The sequence below is a fragment of the Euprymna scolopes genome, chromosome 37 (genome assembly GCF_053919585.1).
Source record: "Euprymna scolopes isolate OS-2025 chromosome 37, ASM5391958v1, whole genome shotgun sequence".
In the NCBI taxonomy this organism is placed as follows: domain Eukaryota; kingdom Metazoa; phylum Mollusca; class Cephalopoda; order Sepiida; family Sepiolidae; genus Euprymna; species Euprymna scolopes.
Genome location: NC_136518.1, coordinates 11791771 through 11808629, shown reverse-complemented (window position 1 = coordinate 11808629; position 16859 = coordinate 11791771). Strand labels below are relative to the sequence as shown.

At 34.5% G+C, this 16859-nt stretch overlaps 1 protein-coding gene across 12 annotated transcripts in view; it reads left to right on the top strand.

Moving 5' to 3' along the window:
- LOC145261088 (septin-5-like) overlaps window positions 1–16859 on the top strand; it is a 494396-nt gene that overhangs the window by 380066 nt on the left and 97471 nt on the right. For all 12 annotated transcript variants that reach the window (XM_080119270.1, XM_080119272.1, XM_080119277.1 and 9 more), the window contains 5 exons: window positions 605–739; window positions 4814–4931; window positions 8023–8124; window positions 13463–13559; window positions 16397–16448. In XM_080119270.1, coding sequence (XP_079975396.1) covers window positions 605–739; window positions 4814–4931; window positions 8023–8124; window positions 13463–13559; window positions 16397–16448 — 504 coding nt within the window. The remainder of the gene's footprint in view (window positions 1–604; window positions 740–4813; window positions 4932–8022; window positions 8125–13462; window positions 13560–16396; window positions 16449–16859) is intronic.

Genomic DNA, 16859 nt, shown 5'->3' with positions numbered 1-16859 from the left:
GGTTGGAGCTCTGATCACGAACATTCGTTCAGTCGAGTGACTTTCAAGATTATTACCACTTGGTTATATCCTCTTCGCATATGAATGTCTCGTACATATTATTAAAATGTCAAAAAAATCTTCGCTGAATTTTCATGAAGAGCTCATACTCCATTATAGTACTTTATAGAAGAGATTGAGATTGCTAACACCCTTCTTTAATTGCTAGAATTTCTCATAAATGTGAAGTCTCCTTTTTTTTTTTTTTTTTTTTTTATTGAAATCTGTTTTTTTTGGTGGGGGGGGCTTTTAATACCAAAAACCTGATTTTTTTTTCTCTTCTATAACAGGTCTCTCTGAAAATATTAATTTTACAATAAAAGCTAAGGTTTAAGCAATTCATAAAGCGGGTAAGGGAGATAGATGACTTTGGACTCATCAAAGAATGACTTCCTGTCTCTTTTTCTTCACCTGTACATTTGATACCTTTTTTTTTTTACCTTCCTTGTTGAAACTGATTAGATTTCTTAATAGAAAGAAATTGATTCTTGAGCTGCTCATTTTCCATGCGCATGATAAAAGCTAATAACATAATATGAAAACTAAATTGTTTTGCTCTTTCTAGCCACAAACCGATTATCGACTACATTGACTCGCAGTTTGAACAGTATTTCCAAGATGAATGTGGGCTAAACCGAAAGAACATTCAGGATAACAGAGTTCATTGCTGTCTTTATTTCATTTCACCTTTTGGTCACGGGTAAGTAATCTCCCTTTATTAATTCTAATTTATATAATATCAGAGGGGCGCCTAGTGTTGCCCAGTTGTGATATATGCTTTTAGCCCTTTACCAACAAATTGTATTTTCAAGTCACCTTTCAAAAAAACAATATTTCTTATTCTTATGGCTTGTCAGCCGAACTGGTGTTCAAAGTACAAGTCTACGCATCGTTCAATGAGTGAATGAGGAGTTTGTTTATGGTTGTACATCAATTGCACGTTAACTTTTGTCGCATGTGGATTTCATGATTTAAAAACATTTATTGCATGAAAAAAATTTCTGACAGTAAAAAGTTAAATATATTTTAATTCATGCAAATTTCATATTTATTATCATAGTCAATTTTCTATTGATTATTATATTGTACCCAATATATTGTAGTGATTTCAAAAGTAAAAAAAAAATATAACTTGAGTGCCATCAGCTAGAATCGAAACAGAAACTAAAACTTATAGTACTTCAGCCTTAAGTCGTTACAATTTGAACTATCTTTAGTTGGATAAGAAATAGTTAAAACTGAACTAATATTAACATATATATATAGCAAAACTGGTAATTAGTAAAAACCTGAAGAAAGTGCTCAATACTATTGCAGAGCAAATATATTTTTTTTTATTAGTTTTAACTGCTTAGTTACGCATGTCTTAGTTACCGAATCATATCAACGATCCAGTAACTTTGTCAGACTTTAACAGAAATGGTTATTAAGATTGGGAAAGTGATATTAGAAGCAGGAAAGAAAAAAAAAGCAGGGGGATTCAATTCTAATTTTGAGGCGTTGATACAATTCGGTAACCGGAAACATGTGTAACTAAGCAGATAAAACGTCAATAAAAAAAATATATATTTGCTCTGCAATAGTATTGAGCACTTTCTTCAGGTTTTTACTAATTACCATTTTTGTTATATCTATAATATAAAGCTGAACGTCTGTGTTTTGCTATATATATGTTAATGTTAGTTCTGTTTTAACTATTTCTTATCCAACTAAAGATAGTTAAAATTGTAACGACTAAGGCTGGAGTGCTATAAGTTTTAGTGTGTGCAAGAGAAGTTTATGTCAACTTCAGCCAAGTTCCAATTTCTTTAAATTTTGATCCCTTAGCTGCTATTTTTAAAGTCTAGCTGTTAGAGGGAAGAAAATTAGAGTAGAAAGCTTTCTGGCATTTAGGAACCTCAACAGTGAAGGGGTGTAATTTTGTTGCTAAGCGAGTTTGTCGGGGATATATACATTGAGGGGGCACTAGTGCAACGAGTTCATCAGAGCACATTCTATTTAAATACTTGTAAAACAGGCACAGCGATGCAACATTGTGGCGATGGGGCAGGGGTTGGAGCTTAGTTGACAAAGTGGGACCTATCAGATCGAAGACACTTTTTTCGACCCTATCCGAAAGAGAGAGACTAATGGTAGATGTACCAGCCCAGATGTGGCAACAATACTCCATGCATGGGTGAATGGTGGTTTTGTAGAGGTGAGGGATACTCTCAGGTGTGAGTAGTTTTCTAGCTCGATAGAGGGAACCCACCTTCTTTGCAGCAGCTTTCGCAATGTCCTCAATGTATTTGTTTCAGTTCATATTGGCCTGTGAATGTTAAGCTGAGTAGTTCAAAGGAAGAATTTTCAGGTAGGGTGTTATTTGTCATGGATATCTGTGGTTGGAGAGGCGTCTAGTAATTGTTAATTTAACTAAGTTGTTCTCCTTTAATAAAGGAGAACAGCTTAGTCTTACTAGCATTACGGACAGTTTCAGGAGTGACAGTGAATTTTGCGATTGTTCATAATAGAGACAATTTACAGGCAGCCTTCAGTTTGCAACAGTTAAGGACATTTTCCAGTTTGGGACAGTTGGTAGCTCTGATAATAAGTCTATCTGTACATAATATATCAACCTTATAAATAGTATATAATAGTATCAGTGAATTTTGTGACTGTTTGCAACAGTTAGGGATAGTTTATGAACAGTCTTGAGTTTGTGACAGTTGAAGACAGTTTTCCAGTTTAGACAGAGTTGAAGGTTGTTTGTGGTTCTATGGAGATGAGCTGACGTTAACCAACAACAAAGAAGCCTCGACAAACTATGTAGATGTGAAAATTAATGTTTAGAGAGTTGTTGACCGCAATGGTGTCACACATGCACCTAGAATGCAACTAATATCTTCAGTGTTGGAGAGTTTTCTCTTGTTTTGTATCTTTATTCTTGTGAACCACTGTGCTTGTTCACTCAGAAATCGACAGTATAAGAGATGATGACATGGCCAGAATAGAAGATGAAAAAGAAGAAAACAATGGAAAGATAAAAATAGAGAAAAAACATTTATCATCAGGTTATAGGCAGTGAGGTTAGTAAAAAGACAATGGAGAGGAAGTTGTTCACCAAGGTACACTAAAGGAAGCTGAAACAGAATTGTCAATCAAGGTGTGGCTGGTGATGACTGGAGACAAAAGATCCCCCCCCCCATAATAGTGTCACACAGGCACCGAGAGCTGAACTGTTTTCCCATATTATTCGTTCACAAATGAAAACAAAAACAAAGTCCAATTGAGGAGAGTTTCCAGTTAGGGACAGTAGAAGGCTAATGTCACCTATGACAAGGAGGCATCAATAGGCTATGTAGATGTGCACCTTAGGATTCAAAGTGTTGTTTCCCACGATGGTATCACACATGCACCTAGAGTCCAACTGATTTATATATTTTATTTGGGATACAAAAAGTTCACAAAATAAAATTAGTCACAAGGCCAATCAAAAAAATAGGTGGGTGGGTGGGTGGGGGGATTATGGTCATCCTCATCCATGTACCTTTGATTAGTCTATGCTAATCCTAGAGTTCTCATTCACTATAATACGACAAACACAGCAGAGGTCCTCCTACTTAAGATTCTCAAACCAAATCAATGTTTTTTTTTGTTTTTTTTTCATATACTAATATTTATATCTAATTTATGTAAAGAATAATATTTTATGATAACCGTTTTTATTCAGTAGAAAATTTATTAGCATATGGAGAAGTAGAATTTTCACAAGAAACACTCGTCTGTCTGACCACTATCAATAATTTCCACCACTCTTTATCTGTGCCTAAATCTAAACGTAGATTCCATGAACAAAGCTTCTTTCTTAGAACTGCACACCTGTGGAACTCTTCCGTTTACCTGCTTTCCAGCTGACTACAACATGGTCGTCTTCAAGTCCAACGTAAACAAGTTCTTGATGAGCTGTTCCGCTTAAGTAATCCAATTTACCAAATTTACACTACTAACGATTACAACGGCAAGTAGCCTCTGGGCCTTGATAAGTGGTAACAGTTTGGTATGTTTTTCTGTAAAAAAAAAAAAATACAATTCACTGCCATTCCTAAAACTGTCCATAAACTAACTTGAAATATATCAATCTCTATGTTCGATCTTTTGTCCCATTCACCTGCCACACCTTGATTAACAATCCTATTTTAGCTTCCTTTTGTGTGCCTTGGTGAACAACTTCCTCCCGATTGTCTTTCTACTAAACTCACATCCTATAACCTTTGTTCTGGTGATAAACTTATTTCCTCCGTTTTTTCTTATAGCTTTTTCCTCCTATTTTATTTCCTAACACTTTGGTGGGGTCGGGGAACGTCGATAGTATCACAGTTACTTTTGCAGGTGCTTTGACTGTGCGTTGCATTTCGACCTTGTGTTATACATTCTGGCTGTGTTGTTGTCTCTCACTGTAGCTCACAGGTATAAAAATAAAATAGAGCAATTCAATAGACACAAACGGCTCCGACACATTCTGGAGACATCACTTGTACTCTGGGTGAGTGTGTGCGACGCCATCGACCCTCTAAACACAAACGTCCACACTTTAACTATCTGCCTGTGTTGTGTCTCGCGTTGGAGATAAACTTATTTCCTTTGTTTTTGTAATAAGTCTTTCCTCTTTTATTACTTCCTAATAGGGGGGGGGGCATCGAGAGTATCACACTCTCAATTGATCCGAAAAGAAATTGATGCTGAATTTGCATAAGTGTTATTTTCATCAAATTTTTTTGTTTTGTTTTATTTCCAGTTTAAAACCTGTTGATGTCGACATCATGAAAAAGATTCACCACAAGGTGAACATCGTGCCACTGCTGGCCAAAGCTGATATGCTCACACCGACAGAGGTCAAGCAGAGAAAAACTAAGGTGAGAGAACAAGACATTTCAGCATGTCTGCGGAACACAATACCGTGAGTCTGCTTCCCAGTTGATTACAACAGTCATTTTCAAGCCTAGTGTAAATAAGTTCTTGTTTGAGCCGTCCTCTTAAATAATGAAACCTTACCCACGTTTAATGGTGAATGCTCTGACGAACTGCAAGCATTTGTACCTCCTCGAAGTGACTACTCCCGACTAACCAGACAAGCAACTAAGTCCCACCCCTTTACAGTAGAGATCCCTAGGTGCAAGAAAGCCTTCTACTCCAATAGTTTCTTCCCCAGAACTGCAAGTCTTTAAACTCCCTTCCGGGATACTGCTTTCTCAACTGTACTGATATGCAGAAGTTCAAGTGTAATGTGAACAAACATCTTGCTACTCATCTCCCTTCATGATGCCCCCGCAAATTATGTCCCCGATAGTAGCCCCCTGCTTCAAAGTGGCACTTGCCTTGTTTGGGGTGAAGATTGAATAATAAATAAATAAATAAAAGTTTGATTTTTGTTATTATTTTTATTATTATTTTATTATCTTTTTATTATTATTTTTATTATTGTTTTTATCATTTTATTATGATTTTTATTTATTATTTTTAATATTTTTATTATTGTTATTATTATTATATCATTATTAATATTAATATAATCATTATTATTATTGTTAGAAAAATAAAACAATTAGATTTTGGAAAATGTGGATTTACAGTTTGGTATGTTTAGTCGGGAATTAAACTCAGAAATCAAATAAACAAAGTCGATTTAGGAATTTTCAGAGTAGTTATGGAATTTGGTTAGTTAAGTAAACAGATTTTGGCTTAAGTGAGAGATTACCTATTTGTTTCCTTGGACACTTGATTGGGATTTTATTGGCATTATAGGTAGTTAGTCAGTAGAGACAAGCTAATTAATAAGTTGGCAAGAAACGTGTTACTAAGCAAACATGTGGATAACCCCATTGGAAACAGATGGGGAAGAAGCAGTGAAAATGTAGAAAGAGACTCAGTATGCCAAACTCCAACAAGAGAATCCATAAGACGAATAAAGGCCATGTAAAATATAACTCGTTGTGATGCCGTTCTTTTGGGGCTTGGATAAATAAGAAGGTATGTGCTCCTTTTGGTCGGAGAAAAGTAGACATAGATGTTTTCTGTTTGATGGTAAATAAAGCTGTCTATAAAAATTTATATCGTATGTTTGTTAACTACATGTATTTGTGAAGAGGCCACACCCACAATGAGCATTTTATAAGCAGAACGCAATAACCATTTGTTTCTGCACAATGAAATGGATTTGTAAAAAATGTACTGAAATTTTAACATGCTAGAGACGCTGTTTTTGTAAGAAAAATAAATATTCGGATCTTGGAATGTAATTATACTATTGTTGTTGTTTTATATTTGCTCTGTTATATTTAACATACATTGAGCTTCTAACCAAAAAGGATTGGTATACACAAAGAGTAAAATATATACTGCACAATCATGTTGGCACACTGGTTCTCGCCAGATCACCGAAGTTAAGCAATGTTAAGCCTGACCGGTACCAGATGAGTGACCATTTGGGAAGGCTTGGTGCTGTATGTACTGCACTCCAGGTTGGTATCTGGGGGCACATTAATTCACTGGGAGAGATGAACCCCCAGTTTTCGTTAAGACATGTATCTAGGAGAAGATAACTCTGATGTAAAAACCTGTGGTCTACTTTATACTCTGTCCTGTGGCAGTCGTCTGCACTGATGGAGGTTTGCAGTAATACTAAAAAATGTGCTTGGTTCTACACAAAGCCTTTGCCAAATTTCCAAACAACTTACCTCATACCTGGAAATCAACAGAAGAGTCCTTTTATTTATATATATATATATATATATATATATATATATATACACTAGTGGGGGAGAGGCACCCAGTTTCACCTGGTCGTAAAATACGCTAAAATATGATATTTTAATTTGTCCAGATTTCGTATATGTTATAGTCGTGATTTCAAAAGTAAAAAGAAAGTTTGGGTGCTATCAGCTAGAATCAAAACTGAAACCGAAACTGTAGCATTCAAAGCTGGTGACGTTACCCACGTGACACGCATATGAACTGATTAAAAATTAAAAATAAACTAAGATGCATGTGTAAAACGTATAACGACTTTTTCATTTTTGACCCCTTAACACAATTTTAATCGGCTAAAGACCCATAAAAGAATGGCCCATAAAAATGCAATCATTTGAGGCCCCTAGTGCCACTCTGTGACTTTTAGTTTCAGAGGAGATAGAGTTTGAAAATTTGGAGACAGACAGACCAACAGACATATAGCCGTTTATATATTAGATGATATGATGGATTGTAATGCAAGTCCGAAAGACAAGCTCAAACACCGCTTATCCTTTAACATTTTTTATTTATTTATTTACTAGCTGGCTACTTGGCATTGCCCATCGTAAAATATGTTTGAATATGATATTTTAATTTTATGCAGATTTCGTATTTATTATTAAAGAGTCAATTCTCTATTGATTATTATATTGTACACAATACATAGTAGTGATTTCAAAAGTTAAAAAAAAAATGACTTTGGTGCCATCAGCTAGAATCGAAACCAAAACATATAGTGCTCCAGCCTTGATTGTTATCGTTTGAGGTATTGTCAGATGGATAGGAAATAGTTAATAATTAACTAACTTTAATGTATAAATGTATATTTGCGCATGCGTAAAAATAGCATGTTTAGTTGACTTACGCATGCCAAGTTCCTCTTTTTTTACTTTTTTTTTTTTTTTCAATTTTGACCCCTTAGTAACTATTTTTACTGGATAAAAACTCAGAAACCAATAGTCCACAAAAGTGCAATCATTTGATGTGCTGCTCTGCAACCCTGCATCTCAGAGGAGATGCACTTTGAAAAAATAGACAGACAGACACACAGATATAGTGAGTTTAATAAGTATTTTTTTTTCTGACTCTGACACCAGTATATGAAAAATGGGTGGGTGCATTTGCTTGAAGGCAAAATTGAATTTTTTTAAAAACACATCATCGGGAGTTTGGAAACCAGAATTCAAAAATACTATCTTTTTTATTCTTTTCCAGATTATTGATGAAATTCAGAAACACGAAATCCAAATCTATGAATTCCCCGAGTGTGATAGTGATGAGGATGAAGATTTTAAGAAGCAAGACCAAGAACTCAAGGTAAATTTGGCAGCTTTTTCTTATCAAATACAAAACTTACCTAAGAACACTCCCAGATATATAAAGTACATTTGTGTGAAATTTGAAGAAAATAGCGTAGCTATTTTGGAATCCATAGCAAACAAACTCACCGACACACAAACACACACACACACAAAGTGCCTTTTACATACAAGTAGAGATTATGAGAACTGTGAGAATTGAAATAAATTGTAGATACTGCCAAGTCTACTGCACAAAAAGGTGGATTCTCAGTACCAGGCTAGAAAACTTCTCACACTTACCAGTATTCTTTTACGCCTCTACAAAGCCATTGTTTTCCTATAAATGGAGTATTGTTGCTATATATGGGTTAGTGCACCAACCAATAGTCTCTTCCTGTCGTACATCTATCTAAGAACACTCCCAGTCACATGAAGTACATTTGAATGAAATTTCAAAAGAAAAATTGGCCGAGCTGTTTCGGGGTTCATAGGGAACAAACCTACTTACACACAAAGTGCCTTCTATATACAAGTAGAAATTATGTTTTGCAGCTAAAGCAACTATAATTGCATAAATTTTCATTTCTTAGATTGACGTCTTCCTTTGAATGCATTATCTGAAGTAAAAAAATTAAGTTTATAAAAAATTTTAGTGTTTAATGAACTTAAAATAATATCTTCTCAAATAGCACTCGCGCAGTGTATATAAACTTTAGGTGGTGGATATAGTGTGATTGAAGCAGTACACACACACACGCACATATAAGTCATTTATGTTCACTTATACAAAATTGGCAATGAAGTCAGTGGATCACTGAAGATCTTTATTAAAGCATATGGAGAATGTATTTTATGATGTGTGTATATATATATATATATATACATATATATATATATATATATTTTTCGCATTTAGGTAAAAATGCACTTTCGTAAATTGAATTCATTCAAAACGTATCGCAAAAACAAATAACATCTAAATAAATCGTGACATATCCTAACTGTCGGCGAGATGGACCAGTGGGTAAAGAGGTCAGGCTCATTACCCTGGGGTCCCGATTACGAATCTCACTAGATTCAGCCACTCTGACGAGTCATAGACGACGAAACACATATCAGTGGATAATTATATATTTAAATAAGGGGGTGGTCACCAACAATGTGTATTTTTTAACATTATTTTATTATTCCGTGTCTTGGTTTTTCATTGAAAATTATGTTTAGATCATTGTAATAATGTTTTTAAATCATTGAAATCGTTTTTAACACGTTTCAGACGTTCTGTGAGGCGTCCTCTTCAGAAATTATTTAAAATGCTTAGAATATATTCAAGATGTGTTGAAGATGTAAAAAGAGCATTTTCGTAGTCATTTGAAATGTTTCCGAGAGAGATATGGAAACGTGTAAGTGAATCTACTTTTCATTGGAATGTTCAATTTTTATTACTGTTTTATTGGGCTGTGGTCACTCTTGTCTTATGTTTCTCTCTCTCTCTCTCACTCCCTCTTTCTGCTTGTGTTTTTATTTATCTTTCTTTGTTTTTTTTTGTTTTGTTTTTTCCCTTTAGGGTAGGGTGTGTGTGTTTTCTTTTATTGGTTTGAAGAATGTGTGTTCTGTTTTATAGTATTATGAAGTTATTTGCTTCCCTAGGAAGATAACTGTGATCCAAAGTCGTTACTAATGTGTATGTGTGAGGAGGAAGGGGGAGAACCAGCACCTCTGAAATAAGGGTAGGGGTGTTTTCATTCAGTTTTGATATTTATTTTTTGGATTCTTAGATTTTAGTATTGTGAGTTTTCGTTTCAGTCTTAGACTGTTCGGGTATTCTTTATATTATGTTTGTTTAGATAAAGAGGTGTATTTATAAATATATATAGGGGATTTTTTAATGTTTCTATTTATTTGTCTCCCCATGTGGGTATGGAGAGACTCAAGATCGGTTCCTAGTGTGGGGAAGATCTCGTTCCCCAGAGGGGAGGGGCCACTTGGAGGGGTATAGGTATGGGAGGGGGGATGATAGAAGGGATGATAGTTATCTCAGTCATGAGAGATTTCTCCTCCACTGACTGAGGGGGGAGCGAGGTGTTGGAACAGATATTACACTATGGTTCTAGGTGTTTCCTAGTGTTGTTGGTTTCGAGGTTAAGTAAGGTTGGTATTGTTCAGTGTGTTGTATTAGAGACAGGGGTGTTATGTCTGTGTGTGGTTGTATGCGCGCGCGCGTGTGTGTTTTAATGTGTCGGTTCTGATTTATGTGTGGGTGTGTACATGTATATGTATGTGCATGCGAGTGTGCCTTGCATTTCATGTTTTTGTGTGTTGATATTAGGCTCTGTTTAGTTCGGGAGTGAATCTTGTTATGAAGTTTTTTTTTCTGTGTAAGTAAATAAAAATAATTGTCTGTTTGGAAGATTGGTATTATTTTGAAGCTATTTCCACTACATGTGTGTACGTGTTTTGAAACATAGAGGTGTCTGTTATCTGCAATTTTGATGTTGCTCTTATGTAAGGCCACTCTATTGCTGAAATTTTTGGTGGCGACTATGTAGGATTTGTTGCATGCTGTGCATCTTAGTGCATATACTACATTTCTGGAGGTGCAATTTAGATCCTTTTTTATTTTGAATGTTTGTGTTGGGTTTTTGAATGTGTATGTGTTACCTTCTATTATTATGTCACATACTCCACATCGCGATCTGTTGCATTTTGTAACCCCTTTTGTAGTATGTGGGACGAGTTTTGAGGAAGTTAGGATGTGTTTTAAGTTTTTGGGTTGGCGTTTGCTTTTTATTATTTTTGTTGTTTTAAGTATGTTGTTTAGTTTGTCATTCTGATTGAGGAGGATAAGGTTTTTTGTTATCTGTGTAAATAGTTCTGGGTTGTTTGTGTTGTATGCTAGAATTTGTTCTTTGTTGTGTTCTTTTGGGATTCTTAGTTGGTCTATTGGAATTTTTTCAGCCAGTTCAATACCTTTCTGTATTAGTGGTAGTGGGTATCCTCTTTTCCGCAGTGTTATTTGCAGTTCATTCAGTCTAGTCGTTACTATGGTGCAGACGCTACATGCTACATATATATATATATATATGAGAGAGAGAGAGAGAGTGAACACAAAGACTGACTTTAGGAGATTGATGTGATTTAATTGAAGTATTGTGTGTAGTACACACACACAGACTATATTGTGCTGAGTATATATATATAGAGTCGCACGAGATAGGACAGTGGTAGAGGTTTAGGCTTCTTTCCATGGGGTCCAGATTTCGAATCTTGCTAGATTCAGCCACTCTGGGGAGTTGTAAATGATGAAACACGTGTCAGTGGATAACTATATTTTAAACAAAATAAATATATATATATACTCATCCACATACAGTACTGTTTCGCTGTATCACAGCTCATCAGTGTGGCTAGACTAGCAATTACCTCAAGCCAGGATCGAAACTTGATCATCTAGTCGACAGTTGGCACTTCTAACTATTACACTGTTTGCCTGTTGCTACATGGATATGTGAAATTACAATGTTTTAAACATTGTCCAAACGCCTAAGCTCTTTTTGTTTACACAAAGAGCATTACTTTATACGCTACCATTGGTTTATATATATATATTTATATATATATATATATATATTAGTGCTGTGACGATTAATCGGAAAAATCTGAACTTTTGGGGTATCAGAAAAATTTGTGCCTATTTGCCAAAAACAATTCTTTAAGAAAAATCTTCCACTGCTGATAGTGATAATAAAATAATCAATATGTATTGACTTTAAACTACCATCGATAAAATTAAAGCTAAAATCGATAGAATACCCCCCCCCGACAAGTGTGTTTTTATATTTGAGAAAATAGATGTACATTTAAATTGTGTTTTTTTTTTTTACGGTAACGGGGACAAAATAACAACTCTTTAGTTAAATATTTAGAGATTTATAAAGAATCAGAATCGGTAATTGTATCGGAATCGGGAATTTAATCTGAAATCTCTAAATATTTAACTGTAGAGTTATTATTTTTCCCCCGATTACTGCAAAAGCACATGTTAAATGTGCATATATTTTCCTAAACGTAAAAAATACACTTGCGGCGATGATCTATTGATTTTTGTTTTATTGGCTGTTTAAAATCGATGCATATTTATTATTTTATCGTTATTACCAGCAATGGAATGATTTTGCTTTGAATGAAATCAAATATAAAAGACAAAAGAATCGTTTTTGGCATCAGAAAATAAGCACACATTTTCTGATTTTGATGCTCTCTCTCTCTGTTTTTTCTCATTCCTGATTCAGATAAATCATCCCAACACTTACATATATATATATATATATATATATATATATATGCAAGAATCTTCACCAGGAAACAGAAAAAAAAAAATTACTATGACCTATCTCCAAATTCAAAAATTACACTTCAATGTCAACCTACACAAAATTTTGAATAACGGGGTTCTACGGAAAAATTAATCTTTAATTGATCTACTAAATTTTTTTCTTTTACTAGCCAAACCCATATGATTTTTGGAATATGACATTTTCATTCCGTGATGAGCACGTACATCACAAAGATTTTTCTGTATTTAATATTTAGAATTAAACTTATTTAAAAGTGTAATTCTAAATATGCACTTAATTTTATGTTAAGATTTTAAGGTATGAACATTCAAAATTCTTCAGACGTTTTGTAAACAGCCTTTATTAAAAAAACAATCTGACTTTGCTCATTTTATTGAAAAACAAAGTTGAAAAGACATTTTTCACTCAGCAATGAGCTTTGGAAGATTTTCAGTGAAAAAAAAAAAATCACCATTTGGAAAAATTACTCACAAATGAGACTGTTTCACTCGCAATGTAAAGCCCTGCATTAACAATTTACACAAATTCTTCAGATGTTTTTTTAACAGCTTTTGTTAATAAAAAAGCATATATTGTGCTATTAATCCTTTTATTGTTTAAATAATTGCCAAAAGATGAGCGTTTTATTATTCCTAGTCACCGCTTGGAAAAAATCACTTGAAAATGTGATTGCTTCACTTGCAATGTAAAGCTATGAATAGAAACTTTTATCGAATCCATAGGAATAACTTGTCTGATGAAAAAAAATCAGTTTTTTTTCTATTTAAAAAAAAAAAGATTCGGACTAAAAAACAGAACTCACATCCGTGGAAGTTACTTGACTTGACTTATATGCTAGAGAACTTTGCCACATGCTTGAGGACAAAATTTCACCACTTATCATGGTTTGGGACCAATCTTTCAACGGTCTGGTCCATCCATGCTCAATGTTTAGAAGCAGTATTTCCCCGACCAAACTGATTTCATTGATCATTATTTTTTATTTTTTTGTTTCAGAAATCAGTTCCATTTGCAGTCGTTGGTTGTAACAGTGTCGTCGAGGTGAACGGTAAAAGGCTCCGAGGAAGAGTCTACCCATGGGGAATCGTTGAAGGTAAGTCTGCCCCACAAAAACTTATGGGAGGGGTGAGCATATGATGCTGGCTGAAATAATGTTTGAGAGCATGTGTTGCTGTTGGCAACTGTTCGTCTCGGGAGACAATAGTGTAGCATTGGAAATACATAGCCTGGGCACGATGATATGGAAGGATAGCTGTTGCAGCAGTCCCCCTCTCCCCCCTCTCCACAAAGCCAGAGGATCCAAGGGAAAGACAGAGTCAATACAGCTCGGCTCTAACTGCATCACAGGAATTGCCGGTGATGACAATATAAAGTCAGGCCGCCTTAGGATTTTCTGTTGAGGTTTACTCTCTTAGCCTGATGGGATAATTCCGCAAGGCAGTGGAGGTTTTGAATCAGATTTCTTCTCTTTGGTGAGCTACCATCCAAAGTTGACAAGCCCCACCTGCCAGAAGTGGCTGGCTTTAAGGCACCAGTGGACTGCCTTTGCCCTTTCTCTCAGTTCGTATAAACAGTTTCGCCAGGTTTAGTAGCTAAACCACACGAGAAGGCCAAGAGCTGGACTTGGTTGTCAGAAGCTATTTGAGACTTTTTTTTTAGGGAGAGGGAGCTGATCCCCATTACCACCGTCGGTTGTGACAACCTTTGAGAACATGAACACAAATTTATCACAAATAAATAGTGCCAAATATTTTCATTTAAACCTGAATAGTTTAAATGAAAAAGATTTGGCACTAACCCTAAAGCGTGTTTAACTGGTTTCCTCTGAAGGAAAAAGTTTCATGGGAGTATGAAATTCACAAGTGATCCCCAGTTGCAGTTGCATATATATCTTCATTAGGGGGAGATGATGACGTTAGGTTTTGGCAACTCTTGCATGGAGGTGTTGGAGTTCCCTCTACATACAGTGCCTGGTATTGCCAAATTGGTCACCCGTCTGGTACTAACCAGATTCAACGTTGCTTAACTTGTGATCTAACGAGAACCAATGTGTCAACGTGATTATGCTGTATGTAAATAATCAGGTTACAACATATAAATCCATCATTTTGCATATACCTCCCCGCCAAAGGGGGGTATATGTCATTATCGAATGCAAAATAGGATAATTATTATATGTCTATCTATAAAAGTGGAAATGTCTGTCTGTCTACATTTGCCTGCCAAATAAGTCTATCAATTTTCGGTCTACAAACTTGAGATTTGACATAAGGGGTATTGAGTCTTGGGAAAATCATTTTAATCCGTTTTCGGTCAGAAATTTGGCTGTCAAGGGGTCAAAGTTTGACGATTTGACCTTTGAAAACTCTACCAAACTCCTCCGTCAATTTTGGGTCTAAACACTTGAAATTTAAAATGTAGGTTACTTGGACATGGATCTAACTTTATAATTTGATTTGAGACCCAAAAAATAAATGTAAAGGATTCAAAATTGGGGTCAAAGTTTTAAAAAATTTTACTTTTGCGGTGTCTACCAAATTACTCAGCAAATTTCTGGTCCAAACATTTGAAATTTTACATAAAGAGTATTCAGAGACACTGAAAACTACTCAGCAAATTTTGGGTCTAAACATTTGAAATTTTATATAACGGGTATTCAGACATACAGCAAGCATTTTAATATGTTTTGGGGCAAGGATTTGGCTACCAAAAGGTCAAAGTTTAAAGAGTTGACCTTTGCAGATTCTACCAAACTCCTCTGCCAATTTTGGGTCTAAACACTTGAACTTAAAAATTGAGCTCTTTGGTCTCTACAAAATTACTAAGACATTTTTGGTCTAAGCATGTGAAATTTTACATAAAAGTATACTCACACATAGGGCAAGTTATGAACAGCACAAAGGACTCGAGCAAAGCCAGGAAGAAATGCAAGTAAGCTTGGTTTTGAGAGTAATAGTAAATTAATAGCAAATAATTTTGGGTTTGAGAGTAATAGTAAATTAATAGCAAATAATTTTGGGTTTGAGAGCAATAGTAAATTAATAGCAAATAATTTTGGGTTTGAGAGTAATAGTAAATTAATAGCAAATAATTTTGGGTTTGAGAGTAATAGTAAATTAATAGTAAATAATTTTGGTTTTGAGAGTAATAGTAAATTAATAGGAAATAATTTTGGGTTTGAGAGTAATAGTGAATTCATAGTAAATAAGTATGGACTTGAGGATAATAGTAAATTAATGGCAAATATTTTATGGGTTTGAGATTAATAGTGAATTAATAGTAAATAGGTTTGGATTTAAGAATAATAGTAAATTAGTAGCAAATAATTTTGGGTTTGAGATTAATAGTGAATTAATCTATCTATTAAAGTAATATCGCCTGTGTGTGTGTGTGAGCACATTTCCCAAGCATACTACTTTGTCAATTTTTTGGTGGGGTTTGAGATTAATAGTGGATTAATATTTAATAAGTGTGGAGTTGAGTACAATAGTAAATTAATAGCAAATAATTTTTTGGTTCGAGATTAATAGTGAATTAATCTATCTATTCCCCTAGCAAACTACTCTGTCAATTTTTATCTACAAACTTGAGTCTGTAGATAAACAGATTTAACAAAAGGATTACTGAGATTTAGGAAAATCATTTTAATCGGATTTTGGTCAGAAATTTTGTTGTTAAGGGGTCAAAGTTCAACGATTTGAGATTTACCAATCTCCTCCACCAATTTTTGGTCCAAACCCTAGAAATTTTAAATGTAGGTTACCTAGAAATGAGTACAAACTTCTTAATATATATATACATATGCATACAAAGTTATTAAGAGTACATAAGGCCTGGGCAAAGCCGAGCTGAACTGCTAGTATGTTAAATAAATCCAAATATTGTTAACTGTGAATTGTTTTACTAATTTTGTTTATTGTTCTATTTCAGTTGACAATCCTAATCATTGTGATTTTATCCGCCTCCGACAAATGTTAATCAGGTAAGCTAGTCTTCATCAATTGTATCTCTGTTAACAATACGTGATTAAAATAAAAACTTATTTAAAATTAACTAGTAAAGCAAAAAAATAATTTATTAATTTTTATTTATTGCGGACTATTATCCTCATCTTTTTTCCTAGTCCGCAATAAATAAAAATTAATAAATAATACTCATCTCAATAATGAATTAAAAAAAATAATTGTTAAAGAACCACATACAATACATACAATGAAGCCGTTGGTGTGTATCTAACAGCAGCGGTATGACAAATTACCAAGTAGTGGCACAAGGTGACGTCACAGCGGAGGAAGAGGAAGGAAGAAAGAAGAAAAAAGCATGTTTTGGTATGAGTTGTTTTTTTTAACCACATGCCGGCTTGAGGGAAAATTGCATTTTCGCTCAAAAAACT